Below are 24,257 nucleotides of genomic sequence, written 5' to 3' on the forward strand. Positions count from 1 at the left end.
CTTGATTTTGTACCCCTGCCTACTTATTGAATCAAAGTGTTTATTTTTACAGTTAATTTAGAAGACATGGTGTATTGTTAAGAGCAAAATGACGGCTTGGAAAGTTTCTTCATTTCTGACACACTTCAATTCTGTTTCGAGATCAGAGAGACCTTCCCGCTGTGCAGAAAATATTATTTATTGATAGGGGATAAATTTTCTTCAAGAACAAGTCAAGGCTACTTAATAGGGGCATATCAACTGAATGTCCTGAATAACAAAACATATCAAAATGTGAGTCACCACTGTCAGATGCAAGCTTTTAACAACTTTAATCGATATAATTGGTATGCAATATGTCTTACAACAAATGTAGATACAACGACATCAAATATCAAAGTTGCACATCTTTCCATCGTTAGATGATGTTGGCTAACTCACCCCAAGAAAGCAATGTGGCATTGGTCTCTCGGTTAGCACTATTAGCAGTACCAACTAGCACTTTTAAAATGGAAGTTGAAATGGTACATTCGTTTGCCAAAAAGAGGTTAAAGGCAAAGAGGGTGAATCGAACGTGCAAATCAACATGGCGCAGTTGCAAAATTCATTTCCCATACGCGAGGGATTGAACCATGCACCCTTGCAAGCAAGATGAAGGGCAAACGGATGACATCAAACCAAAATCAACTCCACAAAGAACTCAGAAGACTTCAGGATGGCGAAGGCCAGAGGCCTACTTCTATCAGTCAGTGCTCAGTATCCCTCCTGTATTACCCTAACCTTCTGGATCCTAACTCAATAGTCTGTGAGACCTAGGTCCTGGGACATCTTTTCATTTGGAGATGGAAACCATTCTCCTGGTTCCAGGCATGGTTCACCCTGCAGTCAGATGCACTGGGGGTAGCTCAGAGCTGGGACAGCTGCCTGATGTGGCCAAGAAACAGCTGTTGTTTTATAGATTTAAGTCAAAACAACACACCAGTATAACAACAAACAAGAAACTGAAACTGAGATCACTTATATACCTATGTAATACTTAAGATGTCTATAAATATTTTTCTCCAGAAACTGAAAACACTGTAGACATTGTTTCATGAATCCTCACAACACATTTGTGAGGTAGCATGGGGTGAGGTCAATATGAAAGCATCACCCTCATTTAAGAAATGAAGACAGACATCCAGGGAGGGCAGGAGACTTCACTGGGGCCAGAGAAAAGAAAACAAAGTTGAATCCCACTCTTCATCATTTGCAATCTACGGTCTAGAAGAGGCTGCTTGCCTCCTTCCTGCTCTGACAGTCTATCACTTTATGACTAGTCCTATTCCTGGATGAAATGTGGTTGTTTTTTAGATCCACTGGAGCAATTTCCCTTGTGCAGACCTAGACAGAATATCTCCCTGACATCAATTATCAGCATGTATTTCAGGTGTGTGTGTGTGTGTGTGTGTGTGTGTGTGTGTGTTTGTTTCAAGCAACATGTGTTGAATACAGTTCAAATTCTTTGGCCAACTCAGAAAAAAAGTACTTGGCAAAATAAGGTTCAACCTGGAGGTATTTTATACTGCCATAACAAGGAGGGTTAGAGGTTTTTTTGTTGTTGTTTTTAAATTTTTTTCCTTTAAATTTTTTTGTTACGCTAATCACCATACATTACATCATTAGTTTTTGATGTAGTGTTCCATGATTCATTGTTTGCATATAACACCCTGTGCTCCACGCAGAACGTGCCCTCCTTAATACCCATCACCAGGCTAACCCATCCCCCCACCCGCTCCCCTCTAGAACCCTCGTTTGTTTCTCAGAGTCCATCGTCTCTCATGGTTCGTCTCCCCCTCCGATTTCCCCCCCTTCATTCTTCCCCAAGGAGGGTTAGAGTTTTTTTTATGGGAAGCTGTCACCTTGCTGAATACATTTGCTTTAGGCCCAGATCCCTCTCTTTGCCATAAGGATTTGGAAGTTAATAGGAGCAACAAACCCATCAGGTGCTCTTGCACAACAGAAGACTCTGGTAAGGGAAGATGCTTACTGATTCTGTGTCATAATGGGAGCAGCATCCAGGAGAGCAACGCTCTAAAGGTGTTTCATGGACATTTCGTTAAAATGTTTGTGGCCAAGGGAGAAAATAAAGGGATGTCCTGTTTTTATTGAATAGTCCTTTGCTAAACTGAAGGCCTACAGGCTTTATAAAGGGGGTAGGATAGGGAAGAGAAACAATTAATCAGGCCCAGCACAGCCGGAGGGGGCACCATGGGTCATCCCTGGCCAGTTTTCTGAGAATGTCCATTTTGTTTGTTTGTTTGTTTTTTAATAATCAGAGCTAATCGGATTTCCTGACAGCCTACTTCTCATTACCTGGTCCTGTTGTAAAGTACCTGTGGGGCTTGCTCATTCCCCTCTGATAATGTAAGGAGTTTGGGAATAATTTCTCTTCAGAGTGTGGGAAGGCAGGCTGTGGAGGGCGGCACAGCTCCTAGCATCTCCGAATATCATGGCAACAGTGGTCTTCATGTCAGTACTTTGCTGGACCACAGCCAGTGATAGGTTGAGCTGAGGGTCAGATTTCTGGGAACAGCCACGGCAGCAGGTCCAAGTTTAGAAATAAAAATTGATCCAGTTTCAAGTTCTTTATGACACTGTAGGACACTGTTGGACAAGAGAACGTATTCCGAATCAGGACCCAATGGATGCTTCCTAATCCGTGAAGTTTCCTACTCCAATCAGGGCACAAGATGCCAGTTACTAACATGAGGTGTTTCGGGAAGATAGAGTTCTAGCTACGAAATAAAGCTATCTAGAGAACACACAGAAATAAAAAGGCAACCACACATGCCAAAACAACCCATCAGCCAACAAACTGAATACTTCTTAGGTAACAATTTAACAAATCATTTCATTTAGGTAAAAATAAAAAATGTTACTAAGCTGGGAGTGTCTTGTTTTGTCACAAGGGACGTTTCAAGAAACCAGAGTTTCTTAAACTCAGCACTACCGACATTTGGGGCCAGGCAATTCTTTGTTGTAGTGGGCTGTCTTGTGCATTGTAGGATGTTCAGCGCGTCCGTGGCCTCTATCTACTAGTGGCACCCCCGGGTCGTGATACTCAACAATGTCACGAGACATTTTTAAATGGCTCACGTTGGGGAGCAAAATTGTCTGCCGGTTGATACCCACTGCAGTAAATGGCCATCTGCAAACAATAGCAGTTCTTTTTCAAAATTCGAGATCTAGGATTTGAAGACCATGTACCTGGGAGTGTTCGTTAATTAGAGGGCAGAATTAGTAAGGTAAGCGTACAGGAAGAATACATGGATTAATCGTGGTGTCTGTTTCCTATGGAAATGCCTCACTGAGCAACTGCAGATAGACTAATGCCTTTACAGTTTTTTAAAAAACAGTCTACAGCCGTTATCCAACAGACAGTAAGGCAGTGAGCTAGCTGTTTTGTGGGTATAAAGCAAGGATTCTTTCTAGAGGTTCCTCGGAGCAGTGGATATCTCTTTCAGTTATTGGGGGCTGATTCCTCGTTTCCCCCAGGTGGTCCTCCATGCCCTCCCCTCCCAGCCTCCTCCACAGCCCCAGCGCTCGCTCCCTCCCACGCCTCCCCCTTTCTCTTCTCTAACTAAACTCCTCTCCCAGACGTCTCCCGCAGAGAGCCCGCGGGCCGGATGCCGGCCGGCTGCAGCTGACCAGAACGGGCATCCCGGGCAGAGCGGAGATGGGCGGCCTGGAGGGGAGAACAGGTAGAGGGCACGCTGCGATCTGACAGCAACACGCTAGCTGTCCTCCTGGCCTCCCCGGGGCACCTTCTGGTTTTCTCCTCCACTAATTGGGCAGTTAAGAAGCCGGGACCCCGCTCGCAGAGCCGAGCAGGCATGCTGGCAGATACAAACAGAGATTAAAAAGGAATCGGAGCAGCCCCTGCGCCCTCACCTGCAGGGGGAAGTCCTCCCAGTACTCACTTCCCTTCCCCTCATTGAGACTGAATGTAATTTCCTAACTAAAAAGTTTGAGAAATACCACCAACAAAAAATTCCCCTAAAAGTAGCCCCCGACGGAACGACTCGATCCCTGGCCCTCAGTCCCTCTTACAGTGGATCCTGCGGTGGGTACGGAAGCTTCCACCATGGTGGTCCGGCTCCAGGCTGGCCCATTTCAGCTGCAAGGAAGCCTCCGCTCACCTTTAAACAATGATTCTTTTTGTACCAGAAAGGGGAAGTTATAGCAGCCAGAGGAGAGGGAGGAGAACAAAACAACCAAACCAACGAAACAGGGCTTAAGAGATTGTCGCTCAATGCATATCAGGTACTTGTATTAATTCTACTGGGAAAGCACTTTATAAATAAACAACAGTTCTTCCTCGTCCCGGCCATGTTCCTTCGTTAGGAGTCGTCGTACAGAGGATTGTTGTAGTTTCCCCAGGATCCGTAGTCATGATCATCCAAAAGCCTTCCGTAGGAGGAATGCCTGGTGGAGGGAGCAGAGAGCTATGGTTACCTGGAGAAGTTGCCCGCCTGAGCGGAGCCGAATGCCTGGCAGCCTGCGCGGGGGAGGCTTCTGGGGCCCGCAGGAGGGGAGACCCGATTCTTCCACCCGCCAGCCCTGGAGGCCCCAGTCTACAGACCCCTGGAAGTTAGGACTGCTCACGTGGGAGCCCAGCTGGCCCCTTCCGTTGAGATCAGCTGGGTCCTTGTCTCTCTACTTGATCTCTAGTGCTGGAGAAGGAGGAGGACCCGTTCCTATGGCTCCTTAATAAGAAGGAATAGCAAAGGGAAGGCTGCATTCCTGGCATTTGACTTCAGCCCTGGACTGAGTTTTCCCGGGAGTCGTAAGGACGCCACCACAACCACTGTTGCTCTCACCACCCCTTCTGACCTGCATATCGTGTTTTACAACCTACACAGTGTTTCTGTGTTCCATTTTCACTTGATCCTCAAAATAAGGCCATGGGGCGGGTATTGCTTATTTCTCCGACAGGGAGAAGTTCTCTCTCCGAGCTACTGATCTGACGTGCGCCAAGTCACCCCAGCGAGCTATGAGTCAGATTCTCACCTCCTGGGTCCAGATCCCGGGCTCTGAGCTTCCCAGAGTCTGATTAGCATTCTTAGTTCAATGGCAACTTGGGTTTAACAGGCTTTGACTGGTTATTCTGGGAACCTGTCTCACAATTAGTATTATTTCTGTAAGAAACTGAAATCAGATAGTTCTTGCTCCTCTGTTTAAAACCACATGGAGCGGCTCCTTATCTCACAGAGTAAAAGCCAAATCATTAGGATGGTTTGCAAAGCCCTCTGGATCTGGCCCCTGTTATTTTTCTGAGCACATCAGCTGCTATTTCAGTCCCCCTTGTTCCCTCTGCTCCAACCACGCCTCCTTGCTCCGCCCCATCACGGCTGGCACACTCTTGCCTCAGGGCCTTTGCACGTACTGTTCCCTCGGCTTGGAACAGCTGGCCTCCAGATCGCCTTCCTTCACCTCTATCAAGTCTTTGCACGAACGTCATCTTCTCAGTGAGGCCTCTCTCAGGAACTCTGTTTAACTTGCAACTCCCACCCCCCACTCCCAGCATTCCTGGCTTCATTTTCTCAAAGTACTCATCACCGTCTAACATACTATATAATTTACTTGTTTATTTTGTGATTGCCACCTTCCCTGACTAAACTCTAAGTATGGATGATATGACGGCTTTGTTTGTTCTTGGCACTATCTGCAATGCCTAGAAGAATATCCAGGACATAGGAAGTCCTTAATAAATGTTTGCGGAAGAAACAGTGATTGGAAAAAAAAAAAAAAGTCCCCAAAAGCCAATCTGTTCACAAGATGGGAGCTTCCCAGAGAGGACTGTAGTCATCGTATGGCTAAAAGTACTGTCAGGGTGAGGAGAACATCACAAAATGAACACCGAGTGGCTCTCAGGTTCATGTTTGTGTGTGAATGATTACACCTTGCCACTGCAGATCCCATCTGCTATATATAGTATGGACAAACGGGCCCACGCCCCCTAATTATTGTCTCAACTCGTATATGAAACCTGAACCAAATGAAAACACAATCTGAAAGGCACAAAAAGCATTTGTTACACTTCTATCTGTTGTTAAAATAACTGCTGTTCTTCTGAAGCTTACTCCCATATGCCAGATATTTGAAAAGAGATGGTCTGTTGCAAAGCATCAGGCCCTTGCTGAGTTGGTTTTAGATTCTTAGTCCTCAAAATTCTGCGGGCTGGCTCAGCTGGCCCAGCTGTGCACCTGGACATTTGAGGATGTTCCACAATATGCTTTGTTTGCCCTAAAGGCCCACTTATTTCCGTGGATGTGAGAGGGACAGAGACCACAGATAACACACCACTGATCTTCTGATCGCCGGGAAGAGGGTAGGCCAGTTTTGGTACACAAGGTCACTGGCCACGCATCGCCAACACCTCCCCCACATTTAACACCTCCAGCCTCAATCAAATCCTTCAACAGGATGGTTGAGCAATGGAAGCTAGAGAATGAACAAGTAAAAACCTGGGGATTGTATGGGACTGGAGCCGAGCCTAAACTTTAGCATGACTTACTGTTGTAAGCCTGGCCAACAGCTACCTAATAAACCTGTTCCTTTATTGATAGGGTACTCCTGCCTCGCCTTTGTATGGTAATATAACTTCTCGCAGCGTTTTATTATCTATCATATAATTTTATTCCCAAGAAGTATCAGTTGGGTCAACGGATGTATGTCCTTGAGTATGTTTTTAATCCCCTGTTTCTCCATCTATAAATTGAAGAAACTTAAAATGTGTTAGAGCTGGTGGGAGGATTAAATGAGGTAATGCCTATAAAAGCCCTGGCACATAGTAAAAGCACAGTAAATGTTGGCCAGTGCCCCTTTTTAATTTTTATTATAATGAAACTTACACAGGCACAGGGCAAATCTGCAAAGAGTGGAAAAGGGCGCGGAGGGAAAAGCGAGCCTCCCTTCCATCAGGAACTCCTGAAACCACGCTGCGGGCACAGTTATAAAACCGGTTTCTTATAGTAGTATTTGAATTTGTTTTTTAAAGCATTATGCTGGAGTGGGGTTAGAGGATTAAAAATTTCTCGGCCATCAGGTTTTCCTGCTTATAGTTAGTCCAGGCAAGACTATTTGATCCTGAATCTGCTGTATTATAAGAGACGTTCACTATATGAATACTAGAAAATAAAAGGAAAGGGGGGACCTTTACTTTCATTTTTCTTTGCCTTCTTGTTGGAATGTACAGGGAGTTGAGCACAATACCAATAACTGACGAAAGTGAAGCAAAAGCTATAGATAAGCCCTATTTGGGAATGTACTGAAGCCGGAGGGCTTCTTTTAATATATTAATGAGCCTAAGCAAGAAGAATTGGGTGTGCTGGGATGCAAGCCGGGTTTGCATCAATCCTCTAATACTGTAAAGAGAGGAAGACAAACACGTTTGTGTTGTGTGTGTGTGTGTGTGTGTGTGTGTGTGTGAGTTAAGAGGAGGATAAGAGACTCTGGATTCCGGGAAACAAACTGAGGGTTACAGAAGGGAGGTGGGTGGGGGGATAGGGTGACAGGGTGATGGGCATTAAGGAGGGCACGTGATGTGATGAGCACTGGGTGTTACACGCAACTAATGAATCATTGAACACTACATGAAAAACTAGTGATGTACTATATGCTGGCTAACTGAACATGATAATAAAAAAATAAAACACGAAAACCTGGGTGGCTCAGTCATTAAGCGTCTGCCTTCGGCTCAGGTCATGGTCCCAGGGTCCTGGGATCGAGCCCCGCATCGGACTCCCTGCTCGGCGGGAAGCCTGCTTCTCCCTCTCCCACTCTCCCTGCTTGTGTTCCCTCTCTCGCTGTGTCTCTCTCTGTCAAATAAATAAATAAAATCTTTATCAAAAAAATAAAAAATAAAAAAAGAGAATAACTAAGGACCCTTTTAAACTGTCTCTCTAGGTCTGAACTTCTTAAATCATGCACGTCTTAGATGGCGATGGGGCGGTTTTCAGATTGGTACTTGTGAAGTCCACGAGGGGCAAACAACCTCACCCTCAAGATAAGGAAAGTGGGACTCGAGGAATCTAGATGCCTGTGTGCACGTGACTTAAAGGCAGAGCTGGTTCTGAAATCTGGGTCTCCCGGCTCTCTTCTGCAATACTGCTTCATCTCATTTCCCTCGGAAGAGCAGTCGGTACGAATGGCATCATCACTGGATCAGAACAGTTTTGTTTACTCAATTTCATTGTCAAGACTGGCACCAGCCAACATAGCTACATTTCCTCTTTGCTGCACCGCGGCTCCCATAGATGGTAAACCTCTTGGGGACAGGCCGCCTCTGACTTTTCTTTGAATTCTCAGAACATTTCACATGTTGCTCTTGAGTCAGTGGTTCTTTCGTAAATACTTGATGATGAGGGCTTACATCAGGTACACATAAATAGCATAGACAAGAGTTTGCTTGGTCGATACCAGCAGGGATTCGTACGGTCTGGGGCAATTCATTTCATAATATAACTGGGGCAGGGTGAAAATATTACTAAAGAGTACAAAGGGTCAGAGACACCATTTTGACCTTAATTATAGTGAGAGGAAAGAGAGCTCTGCATTTCTCTGAGACAATGATGTGGCATTAAAGCCCCCAGCACAGAGCTCACAGGTAATCCATGGCCTTGTGCCTTGAGCCCCATGTTGCTGCTACCGTATGGGTTCGTGAGCTAAAAGCAGAACCTGGGGGGACAAAATAGGGAGTGATTTATGTCAAGCCCTGGCCTCATGGCTTCCTTCTCAAATGGCTTTGCTCTAACAGGAAGCAGCCCTTCCTACTCACCTTGTCCCTAATAGCTGATGGCCTGTGACAACTGGGACATGCAGTGGAGACATCTGCGGTTGGAGGCCTTTCCCCACAACTGCACAATGGTACCTATTTTAAGATAAGTGCAGCATCGATACTTAATGGAACCCAATCGTCTTTGAAAATGAACGAAGGGTGCCTGGGTGGCTCAGTCATTAAGCGTCTGCCTTCGGTTCAGGTCATGATCCCAGGGTCCTGGGATCGAGCCCCACATCGGGCTCCCTGCTCCGCGGGAAGCCTGCATCTCCCTCTCCCACTCCCCCTGCTTGTGTTCCCTCTCTGGCTGTGTCTCTCTGTCAAATAAATAAATAAAATCTTTAAAAAAAAAAGAAAAGAAAATGAATGAAGTGTCTTACTTCCCTTGTGTCGACACATACTTGTTTGAGAAAACACCTTCTCCTTTACAAGGGTCAAGCCCCGATCTGCCTCTAGGCTCCAGCTTTGCTTATTGTGACACCCCCCAAGTTCTCTCCTCTTGAGTTAAGTGAGTCTTGCCATTCAATTGTGAGCGCTTATTATGTGCTAAGAAGGAGGGGCATAAAGATGAAAAAGATATGGCTTAGTGCTGGGAAAACACAGCCTAACGTATAGCTCATTAGTCACTGGTAATTAAGCCTTCAGACTCTTATCATCCATTTGCAAAGCCAGTTTGGTACAGTTGCCACGGTCTCCTTTGTTTCTGTTGGGTGGCTTGCTTTCTCTGTCATTTCCCTGCCTGGTTCCTTTCATTTAAAGATTCACTGAAAATGAATTCACTTACAATCTGTTAGGCCCTATTCAGGGGCCAGGAGATACTTCAGTGAGCTAAACAGACCAAAACCCCTGTCCCGCCCCCTTTTTTTAAAGATTTTGTTTATTTATTTGACAGAGAGATAGAGAGAGAGAGCACAAGTAGGCAGAGTGGCAGGCAGAGGGAGAGGGAGAAGCAGGCTCTCCGCTGAGCAGGGAGCCGGACGTGGGGCTCGATCCCAGGACCCCGGGATCATGACCTGAGCCAAAGGCAGCCGCCTAACCGACTGAGCCACCCAGGCGCCCCCAAAACCCCTGTCCTAAGGGACCTCACGTTCCAGTGGGGGCAGGCACAACAAATAAGACATGAAAAATAATATGGTGGAAGGTAATCTGTGCAGTAGAGGACAGCAGAGCAACAGAGGGGAATGAGGAGTTCTGCATGTGAGGTGGAGACTGTTCTTAGGAATATGGTGATCAGAAAAAAGTCTCACTAAAATGACATTTGAACAGACAGGTGAAAGAGGTGTGGGATGAGCCACGTGGATGCCTGAGGTAAACCATGCAGAGAGAACAGAAAGCGCAGAGGCTCTGAGGAAGCAGCAAACACCGTATCTGTGTGATAGCTACTGGCCTATAATCGTTTCAAAATAAATTATTTAATTATTTGGAATGATTTTAGATTTATAGAAAAATTACAAAGATGGTACAAAGAATTCCCGTATGCCCTTCACCCCGCTTCCCTTGATAGTGACGTCTCATATAGCCATGTCACATTTGTCCAAACTAGGAAAGGAACACGATCAGCGACATTTTTGAGGCTAAGAAAGCTGTGACCATTAGGGGTGAATTTACAGTGACTGTAGCAAGTCGGTGGCAGAATGAGTATCATAACTTAGGAAACCTATCAGTCCTGTCTTTCTACCCAAATCCCAATGATGGAAACATTCCAATCATTCATTTTCAAGGTATTCTGTCCACAGTCTGGGTTTCTTTTAAAGACCAGTTACTTTTGAATTTACCTATAAATAATCACCTTTACTTTGAAGGAGTAGATGAAATTTGTTTGTTTTCCATTTTAAAATTATCTGCCAGTATCATCCTGGCAGACGCTCATCACAGAAAAGGCCCACATATTGAAACACCTGTTTATTTGTAAAGCAGTTCAGAGTCACGAGGTAACTAACGAAAGTGTATGGTTTTAACAGATTCCCACAAGCTCCCTCTTCTCTAAACCCCATTTCCTCCTATTTGGAATAAATGAACACTGCTGCTGTACCCCAAATTTTGCTACCCAGAATCATTCACTACTCCAGGAACTATGTATAAAACAATTATTGATTGTCAGGTATTGCGAGGGGCTTCTTATCCTTCTAGTGGAGCAGACTGACAAAGAAGGCAGTGATTCCAGGATAGGGAACTGAGTCATACAAAGGAGAAGCTTGCGGTAAGGGGCTCCCCGTGGAGATGGTGGGGAGGAGGCTTCCCGGAGAGCATCTCTTTCAAGCTAGACAATTTGGAACTAGCCAGATTAAAAAAGGAGATGAACCTAACACCTCTAGCAGGGGGATCAGCATGTCCAAAGTAACCAAGACACAAAACAGTGGGGGTACCGTATCTACAGGGTGTGTGTTTGGAGTGTTGGGGGACAGGGGTAGATCAGGGTTACTCAAAGTATGGTTTTCACAGCCTGCAGCATTGTCCTCACCTGTGAGCTGCCACACTGCATCAGAACCTATGGGACCACACCCAGGAAACTGACATTTTTTGTTTTTGTTTTGTGGGGGGGGACTATCTTGAAATGTATTTCTTCTAAAGACCCATGATGACAGATCTATGAACAGGGACAATGGCCATGAGGAACGCACTAGACACTTGAAGGAGGAAAAGTGATGAATGGGTTATATAAGTGAGTTCAGATATAAATACAGATTTTTTCAATGATAAACATTTTTATAGACTGGTGTTTGCTAATTCCACATGTTTTCACAGATTGATATTGGCCTATAAGTGGGTAAAATTGATTGCTAAGCATAAATATGCTAAGTTGAACATGACAATGAGCTGTCCAATATCCATCGAAGCTGTTTTTCCAATGTTTAGCAGAGAAGAGCACCTAATTTTGCCTACATAAGCCATGGACACATCCTGCGGATAAAATCCAGGATACTAAATTAAATTTCATTTTCATTTAATTTCTTTTAAGACCTACTTCCTTCATGAAGACTTTGTATAGTATCATCTCTAAGCATCTTCCCCTTTTTTTGGATTTTTGTCAAAATAAGTTAGGACATGACTAAATTGGGTTTAGGAGAACATTCAGGAGAAGCTGCTAACACTGTCGAGTCATCACCTGAAAGGAAACTGTGTTTATAATAAGCTCCCCCATTGATTCTTATGCACATTAACGTTTCAGAAGCATTGAGCTAGAGAATCAAGTCAGCTGGACCTACAGAATGCCAAAAGCTGATCTACAAAGTCAACCTGTCAGTAACAAATTCTAGAAGATCTTAGACTTAATGGCTGGCTGGGCTAACTCTTTAAAACCTACCAACAACCAAAAAGGCATCCAGTTGTATAAAATGTAATCACTGGAAGACTTAAAGCAGAACAGGTGACTTCTAACAAAATGCCTTACGAGCCAGGCCCTGTTGTGTCTATAAATCAAGATCACATTTATTTTTGTGACGGGAACAGCCCATGTTGTCCGCCTGGGTTACCCACACCTAATTATAGCAGCATCCACACTGCTGGCGATAGCAGATACGGTCTCCCGCGCAGGGGATTATCTCCTGGCAGAACAGTCTTGAGCCCATTTAAACAAAAACAAAACCGACTTACCTCATTCTTCAATCAGCACGAATTAAAGACACCCTTCTGCAAGAGGCAGGCAGGGCTTTTGCTTTCTTTGCAAGTTGCAAATAAGCCTTGGAATCAAGACTGCTCAGAAGTAGTTTTTGCTTATGAACCTATAACATGGGTGCAGCCTCACAGGCGTGCAGAAAACAACACAACTGAAACCATCAAAGGGAACGTGGACATCCGCCCAACGGGGCATAATTAGAAACCTGAGTTGCTGTGTCCTTTCCCCCTTCCCTCTCTGAATCCCCGATGCCTGGTGAATGGGACTGTCAGCTGCGACCATCTAACTGAGCACTGAGGTGGTAAGTACTGTTGTAACAACAATTACAATGACAGGATTTAGCCCTTCCTCCGCCCTCACCTCGCAACCAGCGCTGACTGTGTATCTGTATTATAACTTAATCCTTGTAACAATCCTGAGTTCGGTATTAGGTATTAGGATTAGTTAGGTATTAGTATTACCTAACCTGAGTTAGGTATCAGTACCATGATACTAACACAACTATATATAGTTATACTCATAGAACTATAAAACTGATCACAGTGATTAATAAATTTGCTGAGTACATGTTCTTAACCACCAGGTGCTCTATCTTCATTACTCCATTTCATCTTCAAAACAACCTTGAGAGGTGTTATCCACTCTATTTTTGCAGATGAAGAAATTAAGGATCAGGGAGATTATAACTTGCCCAAGACCCCCTAACCAGTAAGGAGAAGGGTCCGTGTGAAACCTGACCGCAAAGCCCACACTCCTCCTTCCCTGCCACACCACCACCAGTGAAGATGTGGGGTCGGTGATGGAGAAGACCCCTGGCAGACTCAGGGCAGTTCATGTTTATAAGTCACTTCCAACAGTGGCTTAGTGACAGAAGGAGGTGGTTCTCTAGGCAGGGGATACTGTGACAGAACTAGGGGTCACAGGTCCCAGAAGAATAGGAGCATGGAAATAGATGGTGGAGGCGGCCGATGCCTTCAGAGGGAGTCAGGATTTGGGAAAAGGTGAACCGACCAAGCCACTTAGCAGAGCTTACAAGACATGCTCTTCCCCTGGTTGTGGGGCTGCCCTTTGAAGCAGCCTCTTCTTTTGCATTTGTAGGGACCCTGGCTGCGCCAGGCTGATAGCCCACTGGCTGCAGGCCAGAAATGGTTCCTTCCTGGGTTATGATTTCAGTCACTTGCTACTCCAGCCAAGTGAGCTGAAGGACCACAGAAGACAGACCTCTTGTCATGTTATTGTTCTCAGAAATCTGGGATGATAGGAATGCAGTAAACTTGCAGCCAAGGGAAAACCTAATCCTAGGTACACATGCACGCGCACGCACACACACACACACACACACACACACACACAATTTGTCAATTGATCCACATGTATTTTTGATGAATGATAAGTGGGGCTTTCCAAGAATCTGGCAAAATAACACTCGAAAGGGTTTTGGCATAGCCTTAATATTCGTGAGGGCTCTTAACCTCCTTATGTTATCATTTTGCCAAAATAATTATCAGAGCAGCAGAAAGGGGCTTTCCTTAGGGGGTTTCTACACGGGGTCTGATCACTTTATCCATCCTTAAATTTATAGTCCCAAAGATAAATAACAACCTTAAACTTATCCCCCCGGGGCCTTTCTACATTTAAGAGGGAGGACCCAAATGGGGGAGAGAAACAGTGACTACTTCATCTTAATCATTCACTGAATTTATCTGGTGTTGAGAATGCCTGGAGAAAACACTCTTTAAATTTTTAAAATAAAATGTTATGCAATTTTAATCAGCACTCATTAGAACTGATTTTAATGACCTGCTAACAAAATATTCCAAACGAAGTATGTTCTGTGATGGCAGGATTGTGTCTCGTCACTGATGGGACCCCAGTGCTTAGAGGAGGGCCTGGCACACAGCTAACACTCAGTCACTTGTCAAGCAACTGTTTTCCTGGGGGCCCTTCCTTCTAGTTGACCTCTTTGATGCTGATGATGCTGATGACCGTACTATGTACTTGGGAAGCAGTGTCCATTAATTTTCCCAACAGTGCTACCAAGCAGTTAATATTATGGCCCCCATCTTACACAGGAAGGAGAAGCGAGGTTTAGTGAAGCTCTGTCACATGCTCGGGTCACACTAGAACCTGCTGAAAACTGGTAGAGCTTGGATTCTAACTGAGGCCTCCTGGCTTCTGGAGTCTGCTTTTTTTTTTTTTTTTTTTTTTAAGATTTTATTTATTTATTTGAGAGAGAGAGAGAGAATAAGTGAGAGGCAGGGGGAGAGGCAGACTCCCCCCTGAGCAGGGAGCCCAATGCAGGGCTTGATCCCAGGGCCCCGAGATCATGACCTGAGCCAAAGGCAGACGCTTAACGACTGAGCCACCCAGGTGCCCCAAGGAGTCTGAATTCTTAATCACTGTTCTATAGATTAGGCAGTGGTTTGAGATGGTAAACCTGAATTCTTGCCTGGAGTCAAGACAAAGATAAATTTTGGCAAGTGTGTGGCAAGAGGAAAGCATTTCTATTCGACTCCATATTTCAGTGGAGGTCATATTTTTTGTGACCCAGCCCTTCAGAAACTCACCACTGTGACTGCAGAGTGATTCTAAAGTTTATCCGTAAGTTCCGCTTTTGCCTCCTCCCACCTCAACACAAAGTGGGAATGAGGGTTCCAGACTAGCTTATTAAAAGCCAATTTAACTCCTAATGAAAACAGCGTATCCCGCAGTGATAAACTAGTAACGAAATGGACGGAAAAGTGTACCATTTCGTAAGATATAATTCATAAAATTAAGTTTTTGGTCAAGGGAATACAGACTTCGTGAAGAAAAGAGATGTTTTAAGCAATGAAGGAGACAAGGATGCTTTCACAAAGGCTTTTAGATACAGGTAACGCTGGCCCTTTAATTCCAATTTCTCTTTGAAACCTGGCTTTCCTGTTCTTTGTACCTTAGGTAAGGTGATATCACAAGGCATTCTCATACTTGACACCATCATTAGATTGAGCTGGTGCACAATTTAGAACAAAAAATGGAGGGAGGTAAAAGGGAAAGAGCATGGGAGAGGTTCCTGGTGGGTGTTGGTTTGGGCTGGGGCGAGCAGAGGAAATGAGAGAGGAGAGCAAAGGGAATGTGCGGCAGAGATGATAAGTTAAACATGTGGTTTACTTATTCAGTTTATTGAGCATCTTCTTTGCGCCCGGTGTTGTGCTCATAAAGTCTGGGTCCTCATGGAGCTTAGCATTTTTTGTGTGGGGAAAAGAGACAATAAACAAGTAAACAAATATATAAAACAATGAATAAAATAATAAACAGTGGCGATAGCCAGGACAAACGTAATGAGGCACCAAACTGGAAGGGAAGTCTTCTGGAGGATGTGATGTGAAAACCCTGCATGAGAAAGAGCTAGAAGAAAAGCCTTCAGAGACAGGGTCGGTCAAGAGCCAAGGGCCTGGAGAGAAGAAGAGCCTGGCGCGTTCTAAGAACCGACAGAAAGCCTGTGTGACTGTGACTCGGGGGTTCAGAGGGAGAGAGAGAAGTGATGGGTGAGAAGATGTAGGGCAGGCTCCGTGAATGACCCTGAGGGCCAAGCTGGGGGGTTAGAATTTAATTCTAAGTACAGGGGCGCCTGGGTGGCTCAGTCGTTAAGCATCTGCTTTCGGCTCAGGGCATGATCCCGGAGTCCCGGGATCGAGTCCCGCATCGGGCTCCCTGCTCGGCGGGGAGTCAGCTTCTCCCTCTGACCCTCCCCCCTCTCATGTGCTCTCTCTCTCTCTCATTCTCGCTCTCTCAAATAAATAATAAAATCTTTAAGAAAGAAAATAATTCTAAGTACAGGGGGAAACCACCCAAAAGTACAGGGGCTTTTAAGGGACGGAGTGACGGCCTGCCCGGAGCTACCGTAAAGATGACTCCAGCCGTGGGAGGGGGTCAGAGAGCGGCTGTGCTCATGGTGGCACGTGGCCTTTTGTCACTCGTTAGAGGCCCTGCACAGACTGGCAAATAAGACTGCCAACTTGCCATTAGGCATGTTCCAGCTGTAAGGACCCTTAGGGTAAGCAATGTGGTTTTTGAGCCTTTGGGATTTCACGAAGCAGTAGACAACAAAATTGGGGGCTCACAGACTGTTGCAACTTTCTATTTAGCCAAAGCAAGTAAAAACTCAGCTGCCATCCGTGATCACCTTCATTTCATAAAAGATGAGATATTTTAAAGCCAAAAATATAAACATAATCTCGGGGGGGGATCTAATTTTATAGAAAACACTACACTTTCTTTTCTTTTTAAGATTTTTTATTTATTTGAGAAACAGAGAGAACGAGCACAAGCAGGGGGGAGGAGCAGAGGGAGAGGGGGAAGCAGACTTCCCGCGGAGCAGGGAGCCCAATGCAGGCCTCGATCCCAGGACCCTGAAAACATCACCTGAGCCGAAGGCAGACGCTTAACGACTGAGCCACCCACGCACCCCGAAAACACTACACTTTCCTTGTATTTTCAACATTTTGCTTTAGAATCAGTGAAAACCTCCTTACAGACTGGGCACACATCCACACAGTGGTATTCTGAACATCAGTATTTACGAACCACTGAGCCTCCACCCCATCTCCCAGATGAAGAACCTGAGGTTGGTGGGGGGGGGCATGTAGCTTTCTCAGGGTGAGGAGGGGAGTTAAGGGCAGAGGGCCACGGCCTCCGTCTCCTGACTGCAGGTCCGTTCTCATTCCATTACAACAGCATGCTGTATACCTCCGCTTATTTCTTCTGCATTGCCAAGGTTCAAATACCACAGCATGGGTTCCTGTCCAGCACGTGCTACGATGGCCATTGCTACATCCCTACCAGCATTCCCAAGAGCTAGGGTGCTTATCAGGACACAAGCGTGTCCTGCAAACCAGCTCTCAGCAAACCAGCTCTCAAACTGACAAAAATGGAACCCTTCTCTCTGTAAGGAAGAGTAAGGTGCGTCTCACCTGATCTTCAGATACGCTGCGACTCCAAACACCAACAACACCACGGCAATGACCGTCACTGTAATGGCGGCGATGCTCCCTGCAGGGGAGGAGAGGCAGAGGGAGAAGATGAAGGAAGGGCATTCACTTTCATCGGTCTGCACAGAAGTCAGAGCTAGAACGAAACCCAGGATCTTTTCTTTCTTTCTTTTTTAAAGATTTTATTTATTTGACACACAGAGAGAGAGAACACAAGCAGGGGGAGGAACGGCAGGCAGGGGAGAAGCAGACTCCCTGCTGAGCAGAGAGCCCGATGTGGGACTTGATCCCAGGACCCCGGGATCATGACCTGAGCCGAAGGCTGACGATTAACCAACTGAGCCACCCAGGCGCCCTGAAACCCAGGATCTTAATTCTGTTACCAATACGCTTCTCAGGCTCCGAGAGATTGGGTAAATGGCGAACTTTTTAAGACCGTGTGGCTGGCCTGGAGTTCTGAAAATAGTCTCCAGTGATATTTGTTGTTTTAAGAACGACAGCAGGCTGTTTTGCTGCTGCTGTTGCTGGTGGCAGAGGTGGGGACTGCAAACCTCCCGACATCCTATTTTCTTCTTTTATAGACTCTGGCTCCTCTCTCTACCCTTGGGAGATCTTGGGAGGCTTGGGATGTTTTATTCAAGGGTCACTACAGAGTAAGTGGTTGGTTTTTAAATAAACCAGAACCACACAGCTGTATCAGCAGTGTCCACTTCAAAAGGATCATCTTGGTAGGAGATGTACTCATTTTAATGATGCCATCAAATCAAAGCATTTTTTTTTTCTAAAACTCCTTTTTGGGAAGTGTTGAGTTTTCATCCTCGGAAGGTGAATTTGTTTTTGTAGAGAAGAAAGTCAGGTTTGGTGTAAAACTATGGTCTGGTCTGAGAGGTAACACCATTTTCTGTGTATGGAAATAACCAGGTGTAATTATAAAGTAACATGAATGTTTTATTGTGTAATTTGAAATCTGGCTCCAAAGGCAACTATTAATGGGCAGTTAAAAACCCTTTGAGCAGGTAGCCTTGTAAGAATAACCATACTGCTTCCCAAGATTACTACTTTGAAGCACAACACTCTTTTTTTGTGTGAGCTTTGGACGAATAATGTATTTACTTCAGCTTTATTCTACCTGAGAAATGCAAAGAATCAATCGGGCTCTTGTCCCCTAATAGTGAAAGTGACTTTTTTGGCACTAAACCTGGTGTTAGGGGCACCATGTACTCTTTCAGGCCACTGGGAAACTGTTTACTACTTCAACAAATGAACGGGACTCTTAACCACACTGGAAAGAGCATCAGAGATCTGGAGTCCGAACATGTGGATTCAAGTGTGCCTCCATCATTCGCTGTGTATGTAGCATGGGTTATTTACCTAACACTGACTTGCATGCCATTCACCTGCAGCAACAGAGAAAGAAGAGCTGTTCCCCCCCGCCCCCATGACTTTAGCAGGGATTAAATGAGATGCCACGTACACCGAGTGGAAGTCTTATCCAAAAAGTACCGTCCTGGACCAGTGCCCACCAGTCATGTACTGGATCTCAAGGGTGATGGATCTGCCCCCACATTTTTGGAGACTTGTCATTTGTAGATTATTTTGTCATTTTTCCTTTTCTTTCTTTCCCTCTCTTATGAACGGCTTTTGTATATTGTTCTTCTTGTTAGCCCTTCCACCAAAGGAATTAGAGCACAGCTAAGAAGCAAATCAGTCTAGTTATTAACTCTTTAGTAACTCCCCAAAAGTTCTGACTGAAAGAAGGCTACATCAAACATCCATGCTCTCTCTGCTGGTTTAGAATTTCTAAAAGAGAGCCAAAGAGGTCCACTGCTAACTAACACTGAGGCTAAGACCAGAGCTTGATGTGTCCATACAGACTGACCACATTCCACCATTTCAGGGCTTCCACATATGTGGACGCTCACATGCCCACCTCCTTGCTCCTGGAACCCTTCAGAGCCAGATTCGTGTAATTATCAGGTTAATTCTCTCCCCCCCCCCTTTTTTTTTTTTTACCACGGTAAAGACAGAATTATGACACGGAATGCTCAGATGTGCAGATCTGATCGATGTAGAGAAAGTTCAAGGTCAGATCCCCTTATGGAAAACTTCCACCCCTGCTTTGAAAGGCTGCACTTAGCTTCACGGCCTCCAAACTGTGCTGAAATTAGAACAATTCAAAGTTCACTGAAGCCTCTTAAAAGCTCTTTTAAGAGCTTGTGAAATGAGGATTATGACTGCAAGGTAAGGTGATGGGGGCCTTTCAAGATTCAAAGACATACAGTGGTTGCAATTAGGAGCTGCTTAAAAACTGACCTTTAAATTTAATTTGCCCCTTTCAAAAAAAAAAAAAAAAAAACAGGAGAAGAGACAGACTATAGTTGATTTCTCTATAAGACTTTTCTTTCTTGTGCCAGCAGAGTTTAATACAGGAAACTGTAGGTTTGACCTTTTACAAAGTTTCTTTCCTAACCCTAGGCAGTTGGATCACCTCCAATTCTGCGATTTACTGGATATATTTATACATCACCTCTTTCTAAAGATAAATCAGGCAGTTCCCCAACTCAAGTGCTGTTCTTTTTCAAAACACGGCAAGTGACAGAGTGATCCGCTGCCCCTCTCAGTGGCTGGTGGCTGTCTTCTAGCTCTCGATGTAGCCCCAATCCTCAAATGGGGCTCTCAAGGCCATCCTTCCTTGTTCACAGAGGGCAGCCTCTATGACCAGAGCAGGGATTAGCAGGTGATTTTCCCCCGGATGGGCTCCTGAGGGCAGCTGAGCAAAGGGGCACTTCTGAGGGTTGGTACTGCTCAATATCTTAACTATTCTGCCAGCCGCCGGCTCTTCTCCCGGGGTGCCAGGGTCCCTTGGAAGTCGCTCTCTATCAGGCCCTAAGCCTAGGAGGTCTTGTGGGCTGAGCCTGCTCTGACCTGCAGAGTGCCTGCTACCTTCAGAAGCAGCCAGGAACCTCATCCTGGGAAGTTCCACACCTCAGGGCATCATGGTTCAAGCATATGAGGGGTTTGCTGAGCCAACATCAGCACAATTTTTATGGTAACTGAAAAGGCTTGATTTCCTCCTTGTGAAAACAAATGTCATCCCCCCCCCCGCCCCCGAGTTCTGTTTAAACTAAACTGGAATTCCCCTTCTCCTCCTACTGACTCTTTTTTCAAGGAGGGCCAGGGGGACAGAGAATGAGGAAGGTGTGGTTGGGGCAGCGAAGGCTTTGCCCTGTGAGGAAGGTATGGCCACTTGGTGGGCAGGACGCTGAGAGCGGGGGATGGGAAGGTGGCTGGCATTTCGGTTCCTCCTCCGTGGGATGTGCTCCTTACAGACTGGGTGTGGCGCACGCTGAAGAGCCCTGGAGCCAGAAGGCATTAGAGAGAGTTGGAGGAAACTTATCTGTATATTTTATAAGCCGAGATGCAAGAATATTCCACTGTGCTAGCACATTCCACCCTGCCAACATGTTCTGCCTGACTAGAGGGCTGCTGAAGATCCATGCCAAGCCTCCTGGAACACCGGGCCTCGCTGGAGGCTGGGATTTCTCAGTGGGCCACTTCACCACCTTCACAACAACGCAGAACAAAAATAAACAGGCTAAAGAACCACAGTTACCTCTACCCTGTGGGTACTTTGGGCTAGTACTGTGCCAAGAGCCTGATGGCGATCCTGTCACTTGATTCTCCTTATGAGATGAGTGGACTGAGTCCCATTTCATGGATGAGAAAGTTAAGGCTCAGAGAATTCAAGAACTTGATTCAGGTTTTACAGTCTGATAAATGGTTAAGCTAACATTCGAACCCGGGACTATTTCATTCCAGGCTTGGCATTTGTAATCACTAACATATACAGGTTACTTCCACTGGCCCTTTTCCCAGCTTTCTTGGTGACCTAACTAAATACCAACCCTTCTGATTAGCTTTCCCGGCGCCCCCATGCAAATGACCGTGTTATTGTGGGTTCTCAGCTCTCTGTGTCTGCCTCTTTCAAACGCTCTCTGTTGTGTTTATGAGCTTCCCCAGGCAGGTTCTAACCATATTCATCCTGCATCTCTTCCCCTACTTCCTGCACTCTCAACCCCAGGTGCAGTCTCTAGCGCGCGGTGGGTACTTGATTCATTTATTTAATGTCGAATTAATAAATGTAATATTGGCAAAAAAGAAAGAAAGAAATAAAGAAAAAAGAAAGAAAGAAAAAGAAAGAAATTAAGAAAGAAAGAAAGAAAGAAAGAAAGAAAGAAAGAAAGAAAGAAAGAAAGAAAGAAAGAAAGAAAAAGAAAGAGAAAGAGAACTGGCAGTTTTTGAGCCCAGTCACTGTGCTGAGAAAGTTCCCGAGCAGCAGGTTTCCTGTCTTTCCATCTTGGAATCCCCTGCTCCAGGTCTTACCCGAGCATCTCCTCCTATGATACTCTACAGCTATGGTCCGACCCCTGCGGCATGTGCTTGCGAGTTCCCATGGATGATGGAACTGGAGGAGAGTTATTTTGGGAATAACTGTCCGAACAGAGTCAGATAACATCCTTGAAGTAGCCACAGCTAACTCCCAGAAGGCTATGCTCCCGGTCAGACCTGGCATCCCCGGAAGGCAGGCGGCTGCCCTGGAGGTCATCGCTTGCCCTGCTTTTAGTCTGTTCTGTGCCCTGTGCTGGCCTGGAATAAACTATGGCATCCTGTTAAGGGATCTCTCTCCCCGCACCCGCCTCTCACACAGCAGACGTGTCTTGTTCTTTTCTTTCCTCTCCCTGGTCCAGAAAGTAGGTAAGAAATGGAGAAGAGGAGCAGGGGACCACTTCAGAGTGCGTGGCTGCTCCTTCAGTCAAGGTCACGGAGAGGAAAGGTACATCCTGTCTCAAAAGGCATTCTTCCTCCCTGAGAGCGTGTGTCTGCGCATGTGCTGGAGGAGGGGAGGGGGCAGCGGCAGGGGTGGGGTGGGGACTGGGAGGTAAGACCTCCGCGGAGGGGGGGGGGGCAAACTCTATGACACTAGGAAAAGCCCGTCCCAGCCTTACAGTCATAGTCTCGCATCACACCTCCGTACTCCAAACAACAATGTTAATAGTATTAACAACGACAAGAAAAATAATTGCAACCCACACTTTCTCGTTACTTATTCTGGTCCCGGGACTGTTTGTTCTAGGAGCTTCACTTATTCGAATTCATGTCATTCGTGATCACGAGAACTTTGTAAGGTACGGACTCTCATTATCTCCATTTTATAGATGAAGAAACCAAGGCACAGAGAAGCTGAGGGCCGGGAGGAGCAGCGTTGATCCCTGGAATTGCTGGAATCCGGCACAGGTTCCCGGGTCCGTGCCGCCCTGGGCTGGTACGTGCGAGTCCACCCAGGTTTGAACCCTGCGGCCCTGCACCTCCCCTACATGCTTTCTGTTGGTTGTCCAGGACGCCCGGCCTCACTCTGGGCTGTGCTGTGGGTCGGGTCTTCTTGTAGGTCCCGGTGAAAGTTGGTTAAAACTCTATAATTCAGAGTAATTGTAGGCAGGACTAGTTAGAAGCAGCCAACAGCCACAGAACAGCGACCTAATCAGGCCCATGTCATTGGTTTCTAGCGAGTGTTGTGGTCCGAAAGAATGGCTGAGAGCATGGCCCAGTGCTATTCATTGCCCCATATGAAGTGACCCCGGGGGGTTGACACTAACTGCAACTCGCTTTGGGGCATGTGTGTGTCCCTGCGTGTGTGCGGGATATGGTAGGGGGGAGAGAAAAGTGAAAAAGAAAATCTCAGTATTTGGGAGATCTAGGTGGATCCTAATTTTACCATTATTTCAGTTCACTTGGACTTCTGGCCTTGAATTCTGCTTGGAGTTCACTCCTGTTTTTCCTCCCACTCTACCCCACAACAAGGGAAGCTGAGCTTATCTCCCTCTGATTCTGAATTAATCCCATGAACTTCTCCTGAATAAGCTGCATGGTTTCCTCTGAGCTAGGACCGAGTAGGGTGTGGACAAGCAACAGGCAGGGCTCCCAGGTTTCACTACCCAGTTGCAGAGACAGGTGTCAGGCTCTGGAACCATCCAGTGGAGTGTAGGATCGGGTGGACAGATAGGTAGGTAGTTAATGTGGGAGGTGGATGGTACCAAGCTCAGTGTTTCTGCCTCTAACTTGGGGGGTGTCTATACAAGCTGGAATCCTGGGGATGAAGCTGTTCTTCGAAGGATGGGCCGAACTTGGACAGCAATGAAGATCTGAGGCTGGAGCCAGCTAGATGGAGAATAGACACCTAACATAGCCCAGCCCCTTCACTTTAGGATTCAAGAGACCTCAATACTGAGGGATTCACTGAGCAGTTTACCCAAGGTCACGCAATTTACAAAGCTGACAAAACCAAGGCCACAGTCTACATAAACGGATGTAATGGAAATTAGTAGGGACCATGAAATGGCTGGGTATTTGGGGCCAAATCATGGGAGTGTTCTCAAAGCCAGACACGGTGTTTGGGGACACCGTGACAGTGTGGGGAATGGGGACCATGGAAGTGTTTTGGGGAGAGGGCTGGTTTGCAAGAACCTTCTCAAATCTAGTCTTCTCTTGGAACTCATCCGAAATGATGTCCTGTTCATCCTGAGCCCTCTTTTTCTAGATGTTTGCCCTTTTACTTAGCATGGCACAATTTAGTAAACATCCTAGCACATAGCTAATACTGACACAGGTAGCTCTGGGTAAGTTATGCACATACATACAAGATAAAGACACTATATGCCGTTTTACTAATGGTTTTACGGGAGCCCTCTCATGCCTTGATGTCTGCTCTCTCTCGACTGAAAGTCCTTGAAATCCTGGGATACCAAATATACTTCTTCATTTGTCTAGGCCCAAAGTAAGAAATTCATAGAATATACGATTTCTTCTGAAAGTG

At 45.8% G+C, this 24,257-nt stretch overlaps 1 protein-coding gene across 1 annotated transcript in view; it reads right to left on the reverse strand.

The window, feature by feature from the left end:
- Positions 1 to 292: 292 nt before the first annotated feature.
- The window catches only part of PARM1 (prostate androgen-regulated mucin-like protein 1), a 105,278-nt gene continuing 81,313 nt past the window's right edge, over positions 293 to 24,257 (reverse strand). Inside the window, exons 3-4 of the mRNA XM_028100714.2 lie at positions 17,369 to 17,447; positions 293 to 4,446 (exon numbers count right to left, since the gene is read on the reverse strand). Of these exons, the coding sequence (XP_027956515.1) occupies positions 4,362 to 4,446; positions 17,369 to 17,447 (164 nt within the window). The 3' untranslated portion in view covers positions 293 to 4,361. The remainder of the gene's footprint in view (positions 4,447 to 17,368; positions 17,448 to 24,257) is intronic.

The sequence above is a fragment of the Eumetopias jubatus genome, unplaced genomic scaffold (genome assembly GCF_037043125.1).
Source record: "Eumetopias jubatus isolate StellerSeaLion01/CBP00866 unplaced genomic scaffold, mEumJub1_p1.0 scaffold_2, whole genome shotgun sequence".
NCBI lineage: Eukaryota > Metazoa > Chordata > Mammalia > Carnivora > Otariidae > Eumetopias > Eumetopias jubatus.